General features: G+C 41.6%; 2 protein-coding genes across 6 annotated transcripts in view; one reads left to right on the forward strand and one right to left on the reverse strand.

Annotated features, from left to right (window-relative positions):
* The window catches only part of TOPBP1 (DNA topoisomerase II binding protein 1), a 47572-nt gene that overhangs the window by 31719 nt on the left and 3250 nt on the right, over positions 1-12603 (forward strand). For 4 of the 5 annotated variants that reach the window (XM_074945533.1, XM_074945531.1, XM_074945535.1 and 1 more), the window contains 7 exons: positions 342-441; positions 938-1130; positions 3635-3858; positions 5595-5806; positions 9374-9488; positions 10990-11153; positions 12204-12344. In XM_074945533.1, coding sequence (XP_074801634.1) covers positions 342-441; positions 938-1130; positions 3635-3858; positions 5595-5806; positions 9374-9488; positions 10990-11153; positions 12204-12344 — 1149 coding nt within the window. The remainder of the gene's footprint in view (positions 1-341; positions 442-937; positions 1131-3634; positions 3859-5594; positions 5807-9373; positions 9489-10989; positions 11154-12203; positions 12345-12603) is intronic. The other variant, XM_074945532.1, reaches the window with a different exon arrangement.
* Positions 1-12603, reverse strand: part of CDV3 (CDV3 homolog) — a 70759-nt gene that overhangs the window by 26589 nt on the left and 31567 nt on the right. The window lies entirely within an intron of this gene.

Raw genomic sequence — 12603 nt, forward strand, 5'->3', positions numbered from 1 at the left:
TTAGAGTGGACGCAGTCTTCAAATCTGAATTGGTATGGTCCTGTCTGTCTTCAGTTAGACATAAACAGTAGGCCTGAGAGGTGTGAATTTTATTTAATTTAATAGGATATTAAGTCTCCAGTCTAATGTTTTTTTTATTATTTCATTGCTGTGGCAGAAACATTAAGCTAATCTGAGGCTGATAGAGTGGATCTTTGGTTTGTTGGTGGAGCTTTGGTAGAGTTCTTCCTGTCCCCTAAAACACCCCAACATGCTTATCCCCCACTGAACACTGTAGCAAGTTGCTATGTCTTTCGGTTTCAGAATTAGATTGATAAGTTCTATATTTTTAACATTCTTAGAGTATTTCAGTGGATGAAAATGACATAGGAGATGTAACTACTAACCAGGAAGCAGTCACAGTAAGGGAGGAGCAAATTGCAGGAAATGAAGCCAAAGGAGGTAAACAAAATATTCTTTGTTTTCTTTTTAAAACAGCTGTGGAAACTACAGTTTTAAATATAAGTATTTTACTATTTCGGGGAAGCTTGAATTTTAAGATCTGGAGGTTTTAGTGTTATTTATTCTCATACCTAAGCACAATGTAGCCAACCAGGCTTCCCTGGAAAAGTGCTGGCTGCTTCTTATTCATAAGTGCTGCAGAGTATGAGGAGAGATGTTTTGTACCCTGCATTAAAGACACTGGCAAATCCATAAGGAGGACTGACCATCCCTGATGAACTATTGGGCTGTTGTCTTTAGTATTCTAGAATATCTTAAAGACTGGATATTGCTAATTATTTATCATGTGAAGCAAAGACTTAATTGAAAGTATTGCCACATGTGAAAACATGTACATATCTTTGTCCTGAAAGGGAGCTACATGATTAAACTGTGGCATTCTAAAAATGTAAAATTAAATGGCCTAAGTCTTGTTGTGACTTTGTTTCACTTCAAGTTTTAACCCAGACACTGGAAATGAGGGAGAACTTTCAAAAGCAACTACAGGAGATCATGTCTGCAACATCAATAGTGAAACCACAAGCACAAAGAGGATCGTTGTCAAGGAATGGTTTTGACAGTTCCCCTACCACACCAGATGGCACACGATCTGTGCGTAACGGTCGTAGTAGAGTCTTGGAAGCTCTAAGGTATCATGCTTCATGTAAATGTCTTACTTTGTCTTGCTTTCTTTTACTTGACTTTGACAGTCTTACAAAAATTTGGACAGCAAAAACTAAGTATGTCTAATAACTAGGGCTGTCGATTAATGGCAGTTAACTCCCAATTAACTCAAAAAAATTAATCATGATTAATCGCAGTTTTAATCGCACTGTTAAACATTAGAATACCAATTGAAATTTATTAAATGTTTTGGATGTTTTTCTACATTTTCAAATATATTGGTTTCAATTACAACACAGAATACAAAATGTACAGTATATCTGCACTGTAAAAATGATAAATAAAAGAAATATTATTTTTCAATTCACCTCATACAAGTACCATGGTGCAATCTCTTTATCGTGAAAGCACAACTTACAAATGTAGATTTTTGTTTTGTTTTGTTTTGTTACATAACTGCACTCAAAAACAAAACAATGTAAAACTTTAGAGCCTACATTCAGTCCTACTTCTTGTTCAGCCAATCGCTAAGAGAAACTAGTTTGCTTACATTTACAGGAGATAATGCTGCCCGCTTCGTATTTACAATGTCACCTGAAAATGAGAGCAGAAGTTTGCATGGCACTTTTGTAGCCAGCATTTACAAGGTATTTATTTGCCAGATATGCTAAACATTTGTATGCCTCTTCATGCTTTGGCCACCATTCCAGAGGACATGCTTCCATGCTGATGATGCTCGTTAAAAAAAATAATGTGTTAATTAAATTTGTGACTGATCTCCTTGGGGGAGAATTGTATGTCTCCTGCTCTGTTCTACCTGCATTCTGCCATATATTTCATGTTATAATAGTCTCGGATGATGACCCAGCATGTTGTTCATTTTAAGAACGCTTTCACTGCAGATTTGAGAAAATGCAAAGAAAGTACCAATGAGAAATTTCTAAAGATAGCTACAGCACTCGACTCAAGATTTAAGAATCTGCAGTGCCTTCCAAAATCTGGTGGGGACGGGGTGTGCAGCATGCTTTCAGAAGTCTTAAAAGAGCAACACTCCGATGCAGAAACTACAGAACCGAAACCACGAAAACTGAAAATCAACCTTCTGCTGGTAGCATCTGACTCAGATGATTAAAATGAACATGCATTTGTCTGCACTGCTTTGGATCGTTATCGAGCACAACCCATCATCAGAATGGATGCATATCCTCTGGAATGGTGGTTGAAGAATGAAGGGACATTTGAATCTTTAGCGCAGCTGGCACATAAATATCTTGCAACGCCAGCTACAACAGTGCCATGCGAACACCTGTTCTCACTTTCAGGTGACATTGTAAACAAGAAGTGGGCAGCATTATCTTTTGCAAATGTAAACAAACTTGTTTGTCTGAGTGATTGGGTGAACAAGAAATAGGCCTGAGTGGACTTGTAGGCTCTAAAGTTTTACGTTGTTTTGTTTTTGAATGCAGTTATTTTTTGTACACAAGTCTACATTTGTAAGTTCAACTTTCATGATAAAGAGATTGCACTACAGTTCTTGTATTAAGTTAATTGAAAAATACTATTTATTTTATTTTTACAGTGCAAATATTAATAATAAAAAATAAAAAGTGAGCACTGTACACTTTGTATTCTGTCTTGTAATTGAAATTAATATATTTGAAAATGTGGAAAACATCCAAAAATATTTATATAAATAGTATTCTATTATTGTTTAACAGAGCGATTAATTGCGATTAATTTTTTTAATTGCTTGACAGCCCTGCTAATAACCTTTCAAATATCAGTTGCCATACGATAGCTATAAGTACACTGTTTCATTATGCATTTATACACTTGCAAATGTGAAGATTACTTCCGACTATGAGGCTTTCAAGTATTACACTTGCATTTTGCCACTCACATAATTAAGTCTGTCTTGTTGCAGTTTAAAATCCATCCCTGGTCTGTGCGAATGTAGAAAATATAGCTAAAACCTCCAGTCAAAATGAAAATATTGTTAATTCACCATGGGTGAGATTGCCTTCCAGATCTATCCGTAGTTTCTAAAAAGAACCTAGAATACAGGGCATGTACTTTCTGATGAATTGAGAAGTACTTGATGGGTAAACCAGATGCAGGGAATTAATGATGAAGAGCCTGATTCCTGGTAAATGTTGGACATTTCCAATATTTACCACCCAAGAAGCAAGATTGCTCTCTTTTTAACTTTCAAATTTACACCAAGAATATAAGGACAGTAAAGTATGGGATATGCTGATCATGGAACACCTTAGTAGCATGATACGTGCTAAAAATGACCAGTATTGTTCACAGTCACTTTTTCGTAGCCATGCTGACTGATACCCAGGTAATCAAACTGCCTGACTTATCAATTTTATATTGAAGTTTATTCTTTCCTGACCGTGCTATCCAGTAATAAAGATTGTAGTACATTGTTAACACGATGATAAATCCATTCTTGCCCTCAAGTATAATTCATCTATTTTTTTTTAAAGGAAACTTTATGTGGATTTCGTTTTTTGTTCCTTAGGCAGTCACGGCAAGCAGTGATGGACATAAACACAGAGCCATCACAAAATGAGCAGATTGTCTGGGATGACCCCACTGCAAGAGAGGAGAGAGCAAGGCTCGTCAGCAACTTACAGTGGCCCAATAGTCCTTCACAATACTCAGAACAAATTCAGACTGATGTAAATAACATGAATGATTCCCCTTTCAGGGAATCCTTCACAGATAGAGAAGTTGCTGAATTAGGTAAGGAGAAAAATACATGTTTAAGCTGGACTGTAGTTAGGGTTATTGGTTACGATACAATGGCATTCTAGAAGCAAAAGAAAACAACACTATTACATCTGTCTTTTTCAGCTTTAGTGTGTTGTGATCTCTCTAAGTGATCTGAACATTTTTCCCTTTTTAATAATGAGGCTCAGGATGAGTGGCAGACCATTATTGGTCTTGTTTTAAAAAGGTAAATAATTTTTTTTTCATTTTTTTTTAACTCTGCTCTTCCTCCAGAAAGACCCCATGCACCTTTTTGACATCAGTAAGCAGTATGGAGACAGCCTTTGCCTAAAGACAGGCTTTTTTTGTTTGAGGCCCCAATTCTGGAACCCCTATTCATGTTGAATAGTACAGGCAGTCCTCGACTTTACGGCATTTGAGTTATGACGAACGGCATTTATGACGCCTCTACATTGATACCCTGATTCAACTTATGATTTAGGTTTCGAGTTTAAGACGTGTACTTACTAAAGCAAATAACTCCACTGAGCCCACTTGGACCTCTTAATGTGCTTAACGGTTGTAAAATCTTAGTTTTTTAATAGCAGCTGAAGAAGATCCACAATGCTGGGTAAGAATGGAGGTGTAGAAGGATCACCAATGCCCAGAAGCCCCATAAAAATCTGGCAGCAAGTCTGCTGGGGAGATCAGTGGACTAGGATGCAGTCAAGTTATTATTCATATCTTTCTTGCTGTCTTTACAAATGCAGTTGATTACATGCCCTGCCTAGCTATTTCCTTCTATCCCTGCAAGCCTTTTTATCCTGCTGTTAGGAGTGGAGACGAAGAACAGCTGAGTCATCTACTCTGTTTCCCCTTCCTTCCACTCCATCTACTTAAGAGGCAGTGAATATTCTCCTCTGAGATGGATGGACTAGGAGATGCTTCCTGACTTCCACTCTCCTCTTGACTGCAGGAAAAAGAGCTAGATGTGAGGAGAGGAGAGTAGAAGCTAGCAGATGGGCAGCCATCAGGTGGCTCTGCAGGAAGAGATCTGTAGTGATGTTTAGCATTCATGTAATGCTTTACGTGTTCAAAGTGCTGTGGAAACATGAATCCTCAAAAAACCTGTGTGACATAAATATTTCTGGTGTTTTTTACAAATTGGGAAATTGGAACAGAAGTGAATTGAAGACCCCACTCTGAGTCATTGACAGGGCTGAGATTAGAAATCAGAAGTTCCTGGCTCCTCAGTCCTGTGCTCATTATCAGAGCATGCATGAATACTTCACATGCTGTCATGCTGACCTACACAAACATTGTTCTCCCTTCGCATCCTTCTGCAGCAAGCTTTCTACAGCGTGGTGTGTGTGGGAAAGGGGCATTCTTGACACCTCCCATCCCCTTACAGCTCTGTTTGAAGCAGCCTACCTGGAGGATGGTTTCTTTCTCAGTCTTACATGAGAAAGTTGTAGTGATTTAATGAAATTGGTTTATAAACTAATCTAGTTAAATCAATGCAGCCCCCTTCTGTGGCCAGTTTGAGTGCTTCATGTCAAGTTATCTTAAGGAATCAATTGGGAAGTAGAGAAACCTCAAGATAGTCAAAAACATGAGGCTTGCAACAGCTCAACTGCTGCCTTGTGATGAAAGGATGTAAATTTTAAGACAGAAAATAAGCAGTTGTTTCTGAAAATGCAGAGTAAATGTTGTGATGGCATTTGTTTCTTGTTCATTTGGGATTAATACTTTTTTCAATGTTATCATAGTTAAAATTCAAACAAAATCAAGCAACAATGAATTACTGTCCACAGCTGTTCATGATTCTGAGGACACAGGTGTGGCAGAGGTACCAAAGCATCCAATATATAATGAACCAGAAACCCCAGGAAAAGATGATCAAGTGATCCCCACACCGCAAGCTCCCAGCATTGCTTTCCCGCTGGCCAACCCTCCTGTGGCTCCACAGCCCAAAGCAAAGGTTTGTTATAGCAGCACACTTGTTTTTAAAGGATCATACTTGCACTGTTAAGAAATGACCCAGTGTACTATTAAAATGCACCTAAGATTTGAAGCTGACAGTAAATGTATTCATCAGTTTAACATTTTTTAAAGTGGATAATTTCTATGCAGTGTACTTTTAGTTCCAAATTTTTCATTTCTCCCAAGAGACTCTGAACAAGTCATAGAAATGTGGGACTGGAAGAGACCTCAAGAGGTGATCTAGTCCATCCCCCTGTGCTGAGGCAGGACCAAGTAAACCTAGACCATCCGTGACACATGTTTGTCCAACCTGTTCGTAAAAACCTACAGTGATGGGAATTCCACAGTCTCCCTCGTAAGCCTATTCCGGAACTTTACGCTTATAGTTAGACAGTTTTTCCTAATAGCTAACCTAAATCTTCCATGCTGCAGTTTGAGCCCATTACTTTTTATGTGACCTTCAGCAGACATGGAGAACAGTTGAACAACTGTTCTCTTCAGAATAGCCCTTAATATATTTAAAAACCGTTATCAGGTCTCCCCTCTGTCTTCTTTTCTCAGTGCTAAACATGGCCAGCTTTTTTTAACCTTTCCCCATAGATCATGTTTTCTAAACCGTTTATCCTTTTTGTTGTTCTCTAGAGCAGTGGTCACCAGCCGGTCAATTGTGATCGACTGGTCGATCCTAGAGGATCTCCCAGTCGATCGTGATCTCCAGCGGCACAGTGGGGCTGCCACTAAGACGGGCTCCCTGCCTGCCCTGGCCCCATGCTGCTCCTGGAAGTGGCCAGTGCAGCCTGGGGACAGGGGTCTCCCTCTGCGTGCTGTACTACCTGCAAGCACTGCATCTGCAGCTTCCATTGTCCGGAAACGGGGAGCTGAGGCCATTGGGAGCTGCAGGGGCGGTGCTTGCAGAGAGGGGCAGCGCGTGGAGCCACATGCTGCCCACCCCCAGGGGACACAGGGGTGCATTGGCCCCTTCCAGGAGCGTCATGGGAACAGGGTAGGCAGGGAGCCTGCCTTAGCGGCAGCCACGCTACATCACGAACAGGGAGCCGCCGGAGGTAAGTGTGGCCTGGAGGGAGACCACACCCCAGCCCTGAGCCCTGTCCTGGAGCCAGCACCCCGAACCCCTTCCTGCACCCCAAGCCCCAGCCCTGAGCCCTGTCCCGGAGCCAGCACCCCGAACCCCTTCCTGCACCCCAAGCCCCAGCCCTGAGCCCCCTCCCAGAGCCAGCACACCAAACCAGCCCTGAGCCCCCTTCCGGAGCCAGCACCCCAAACCCCCTCTGCACCCCAGCCCTGACCCCCCTCCTAGAGCCGGCACCCCCACCCCCTCCTGCATCCAGTACTCTGCCCCAGACCTGACCCCTCTCCCAGAGCCAGCACCTTGTACCTCCTCCTGCACCCCAACACTGTACTCCAGGCCGGAGCCCCCACACACACCCAAACTTCCTCCCAGAGCTTACACCCCTCACCCCCTCCTGGATCCCAATCCTGTGCCCCAGGTTCATCCCAGAGCCTCCTCCCACACTGCGAACCCCTCAGCTCCAGCCCAGAGCCTGCATCCTGCCCCAAACCCCAACCCCCTACCAAAGCCCGGTGAATGTCAGTGAGGCTGGGAAAGAGCGAGTGGGGTGGGGCTCTGGGGAAGAGCCGGGGCCTTGGGGAAGGGCTGGGGCCTCAGGGAAGGGGTAGATCCTGTGTTGCCCTTAAATTCAAAAAGTGATCTTGGGCTTAAAAAGGTTGGAGACCGCTGCTCTAGAGGATGTTACTTTCAAAAAGAAAATCATCATTTTAATCCACTTTCTTGTCGTGTTAATGAAATAGATTTTTGTAGGCAGAGGTGGGGTCAGGCTTGGGGGTTCTGTAGTGTTTTAGAGCCCCTTTAATGACTGACAATAATGGGGAGAAGTTCTTTTTGATTAATCATTTGGGTAGTATGTTGCATTAATACTTACAAATAAGCTGTCAGTGCTGAAAATCTGTAGCAAATTCACAAAGAGCTATGGAAAATTAATGTAGCCTTTATTTCACTAGTCCTTTGTATAATTTTGTTGCTTGATCTTTTCAACAGGCATGTGTGTTCAGTGGCATATTTCCTCACACTAGTAAATAAACTTTGTTTGGAATGTGTAACTGTTTTCTCTCATCCAGGCTTGCAAGTCCTACAGTGGATTTCCCCTCTACTTTTCACTTTAAGGCAAGACCAGACCTGTCAATCATCAGGCAGGGGCTTAGTTTTTCCCTTTTGGAAAACTCAGTTTGATCTTCCTGGCGGCAGCTGCAGGCACTTTCCAGACCTCCTCCTTGCAAACTACAGGGCACAGAGGAAAAACTATTAAATTGCCAAGTTGATTCCAGGTTTTTCTTCACTGTGTTCTTTCTACAGCCTACTGTGAACACCACCCCAGATGATGAGCAGAAGCCCAGAGAGAAAAGGTGCCTGTTATGCTCATCTCTCCTATAACCTTGCTGGGCAGGAGCAATTTGCATTGTTTTGTTCTCAGGAGCAGCCTCTGCCCTTCTGCTCAAGATTTTAAGCCTCAGCACTAACCCCCTAATATGGACCGGTAGCAACAATTCCTTCAGTTTTGGCACATGCACCCACTAGCACAGTGCAGATTGTGGCGTGGCATGGCATAAGAGGAATGATCCTCCTTTGACACCCTGCAACCAGGTGACCCTAGCAGTGGTACAGAAACGAACAGACACTTTTGGTGGTGAGGGATTCCAGCAGCAGTGATATGGTATTTCACAGGTCTCTGGAAAGAGTTCTCGCATCATTCTGCACAAAACCCAAGGCGCGCATACAAATCAATTTAAAAACTACCTGGTGAGACTATCTTTGGGTTGTTTCTATAGTACCCAGCAGTAAAGGCAAAACAGCAGCATATGAAAAGTGAAGGAGCACAACTTGACAGGAAAGATCAAAGCCCATCCAAAAATAGGCAGTATCAGTTTCCTGGATTGAAAAATCCATCTATGAAGAGGTCTGGACGGAAGCACCCTGGCATGCCATAAGGTAGATGTATAGGCTTCATTGGATGCTACCTTTGGCAGCAGGGTATTACATGCTGTGGTAGCCCTGACAATTTTTCTTGACACATTTTTGGCTTTTAAATAATTACTTGAAGCCCTCTGGGATTTTGTTTGCTGATAGAATCCCACTGTAGGAATAGAAAGCTTGGATAAGAGAGATAGGGAGGTACATTTGATATTTGATGTGTCAGTGCATCCAGCTTGCCATTCCATCAATTAGAATGAAAAAGTCATTTTCATGACAGATTATTAAACTGTGCCCTGTAGATGGGAACCAGGGGAGGTTAAGTGTTAGGTTGACTTTGAATATTAGAATACTATGTATTTTTCAACTTTGGATGCAGTCTGCTTGACTGGAAGCCAAACCCTTGTCTAGTGACTGACGGGTCTGGTTCCTGCCTTCTCAAACCTCACAGCAGATAGAAATCCCAATGTAGGAAAACCTTGAATACTCGAGAGAAATAGTTGAGTATCGAATTTAACTTTCTACGCAACTCTCCCTATAACTTTTGTCATATTCCAGGCTATTACAGTAGATGAGAAGGTTGATGAAGAACCAGAAAAACCACGCAAATTCCAGCTGTCTTCACTTAATCCTCAAGAGCGAATCGATTACTGCCATCTGATTGAGGAACTAGGTAGCCAGATGTTTGTAAAACTTCTAAAGTTTGTTTGCTTGGGGCTTTGGGGGCTGAAAAGGGGCCTCTGTTAATCTAAGGTTTCAGACCTGTAGCTCTCAAGATGCTTTGGCTAGGTCTTCACTGGCAAAGAAGGGTAAGGTGTGTATACCACCGGGGATAATAATATGTGTTAGCTATCACATTGTAAAAACACAGTGGAGACAAGGCACTTGAGTTTTACTGTGAGATAAACTAGGTGAGGTCAAGCCCAGGCAGGGGTATAGTGCTGACCTCGCGTACTTTACAAAAACTGAAATGCCTTGTCTTCCCTGGGTTTTTTTACCTCAGAATAGCTAATGCACCTTAATTACCTAGAGGTAAAAAGTAAACCTTTTTTAGCACTGAAACAAGGCCTTGTGGTTCTATCACTATGTTTTTGCTATTTGAAGTTATCATAGACTTAGAGTCTTTAAGGTCAGAAGGGACCATCGTGATCATCTAGTCTGACCTCCGGCACATTGCAGGCCACAGAATCTCACCCATTCCTGAAATAGACCCAACCTGGCTGAGTTCCTGAAGTCCTCAAATCCTGATTTAAAGACTTCAAGTTGCAAACAATTCACCATTTACACTACTTTAAACCTGCAAGTGACCTGTGACCCATGCTGCTGAGGAAGGCAAAAACCCCCCAGCGGCTTAGCCAATCTGACCTAGGGGAAAATTCCTTCCAGACCCCAAATATGGCGATCAGTTAGACCCTGAGCATCTGGGAAAAACCAACCAGGCAGATATCTGAAAAAGAATTCTCTGTAGTAACTCAGAACTCTCCCTATCTAGTGTCCCATCTCCAGCAGTTGGGGATTTTTGCTACTGGCAGTCACCGATGGGCCACATGCCATTGTAGGCAGTCCCATTATACCATCCTCTCCATAAACTTACTAAGCTCAGTCTTGAAGCCATAAAGGTTTTTTTGCCCCCATTGCTCCCCTTGGAAGGCTGTTCCAGAACTTCACTCCTCTCTGGTGGTTAGAAACCTTTGTCTTATTTCGAGCCTAAACTTGTGGATGGCAAATGTATAGCCATTTGTTCTTGTGTCCACATTGCCGCTTAACTTACCACCAAAAGGGTGATGCTTTTTATCGACTGGGAATTGCTGTGTGGGATTCTTCTGCAGAAAATTCCCTCTTTTTGCTTAGGAGCCTGCCTGCTCTCCACTGGTGTTTCTCCCCTTTCTTGTAAGTTCCCAAGGCTTTTCTCTGCCTTTTTTCAAGCATTCTGGTGCCAAAGTGGCTATGCATGAGTTACAGTGGTACTGCCTTCTATCAAAGCTAGCTCTCCCTTTGCCTTCTGTGCACGAGGTTATATCAGTTAATGGCGAGGCTTTCTGCCTAGATTCTAGAGTGCATAGCATTGAGTTTAAGTATGAATTATAAAATAGTTCCTCATTTATTCAATTGACGTGTCTCTGGTAGACCCTTCCTTGAAATAACGTGAATTGCATTCACTCCCATGTTTCAAGGTGGACTGGTGCTTGAGAAGCAGTGCTTTGATCCAAGTTGTACACACATCATTGTGGGACATCCTCTTCGAAATGAGAAATACTTAGCCTCGATGGCTGCTGGAAAGTGGGTGCTTCATCGTTCCTACCTGGAGGCATGCAGAGCAGCCTGCTGCTTTGTACAGGTTCATAACTCTATTAGTGATACATCAGTTGTTACATCTCCTTTGCTGTTTTAATTTTAGTAATAAAATGCTTTTAAAGTCTCCACTACAGCTAATGGCAGAAACTTAAGGACAGAATTCTCAAGGGACAAGTGATTTTCAGTGCCCAATTCTTGGCATACTAAAGAGATCTGATTTTCATAAATTGCTCAGCACTCAGTCTCCCTCTGAAAATCAGTCCCTTTCCAGCTGTCTGAGGTTGGTCCTCCAACAGCTGAGGCACCCATAATCACTAGTCACTTTTGATAATTTAGAATGAAGTGCCTTAGGTAAATTATAAGTGCAATTGAAAATAATGGGATGGATCCTGTTATGCTAGGAATTAAATCCTTATCCTATAGTTTATAAGCATAACAGTCTAAATAACCAAACTCCTCCTTGTCTTTCTTTTCAGTTTTGTATTTTCTTTTTTATGTGCAGTTGAATCTATAATTAGTGATACTCTAAAATATCTTTGGTATCTTTAGTCGTGCTCTGAAACGACTTAATTAATTATTGTAATTAATTCAGCATGTCTGGGTACTCTGCAGGAAACCAGTCTCCATTTCATAGTTCTCCAGGGTCTAGCAGCTCTGTTGACTTGGCTGACTTACAAAGTTTTGTTTTCTGTTTTTTTGTTTTTTGTTTAATCTGTATGAATAAAAATAAATCACTTGTATTGTTCAGGAAGAAATCTTATTAAATTCAGAGAGAGAAGGGGATTGTGAGTAAGTGATGGTCGCTTTCACGCTCTGTTGCTTAGTGGTTACATTCCATTGTCTCTAATCACAAAAGGAACCATAGCTGCCTGGAGATAATTTAGGGTAATGAAAAGACTGAGTTTATTTAAAATCTAAGTGAGAGGCTCTATACACGTAGGGAAAATTTAAAAATATTTAAGCAGGAGCCACTATATTTAATTTTAATAACTACTGCTGTGCTTTCTGTCAGGTAAAATTGATGTGCAAAGCTAGTGTGGTGTTGTTTTTATTTTTTAATTTCTGGCTGTTGGTGTGGCTATAATTGTTTTAGGAGGAAGATTATGAATGGGGAAGTAACTCCATACTCAATGTTTTGTCTGGAATCAATGTAAACCAAAAGAAACTAGCACTTGCAGCAATGAGATGGAGGAAAAAAATCCATAAAAGGAGGCAGGAAACTGGCATCATTGAGGTATTTGGAAACATACAAAGTGGAACCTCTTGATGTTGGGAGGGAGGCACTGTAATGGGATGTGCTCCAAGAAACCCAGAGTCTGTGCCAAGAGAGGGTTACCTGCTTTGTTCTTTTAAAAACAAAGCATCCTAGCTGGATCCATACTAATGTAATCTCTCTTTTTCCTAAATGCTTTTATTGTCAGCATTGAACATTATTAGCATTGAAGATTAATTAATGGTCTTTGTCCCCTCTTGGCACTGGTGACTGCAATAAC

The sequence above is a fragment of the Natator depressus genome, chromosome 2 (assembly GCF_965152275.1).
Source record: "Natator depressus isolate rNatDep1 chromosome 2, rNatDep2.hap1, whole genome shotgun sequence".
NCBI lineage: Eukaryota > Metazoa > Chordata > Testudines > Cheloniidae > Natator > Natator depressus.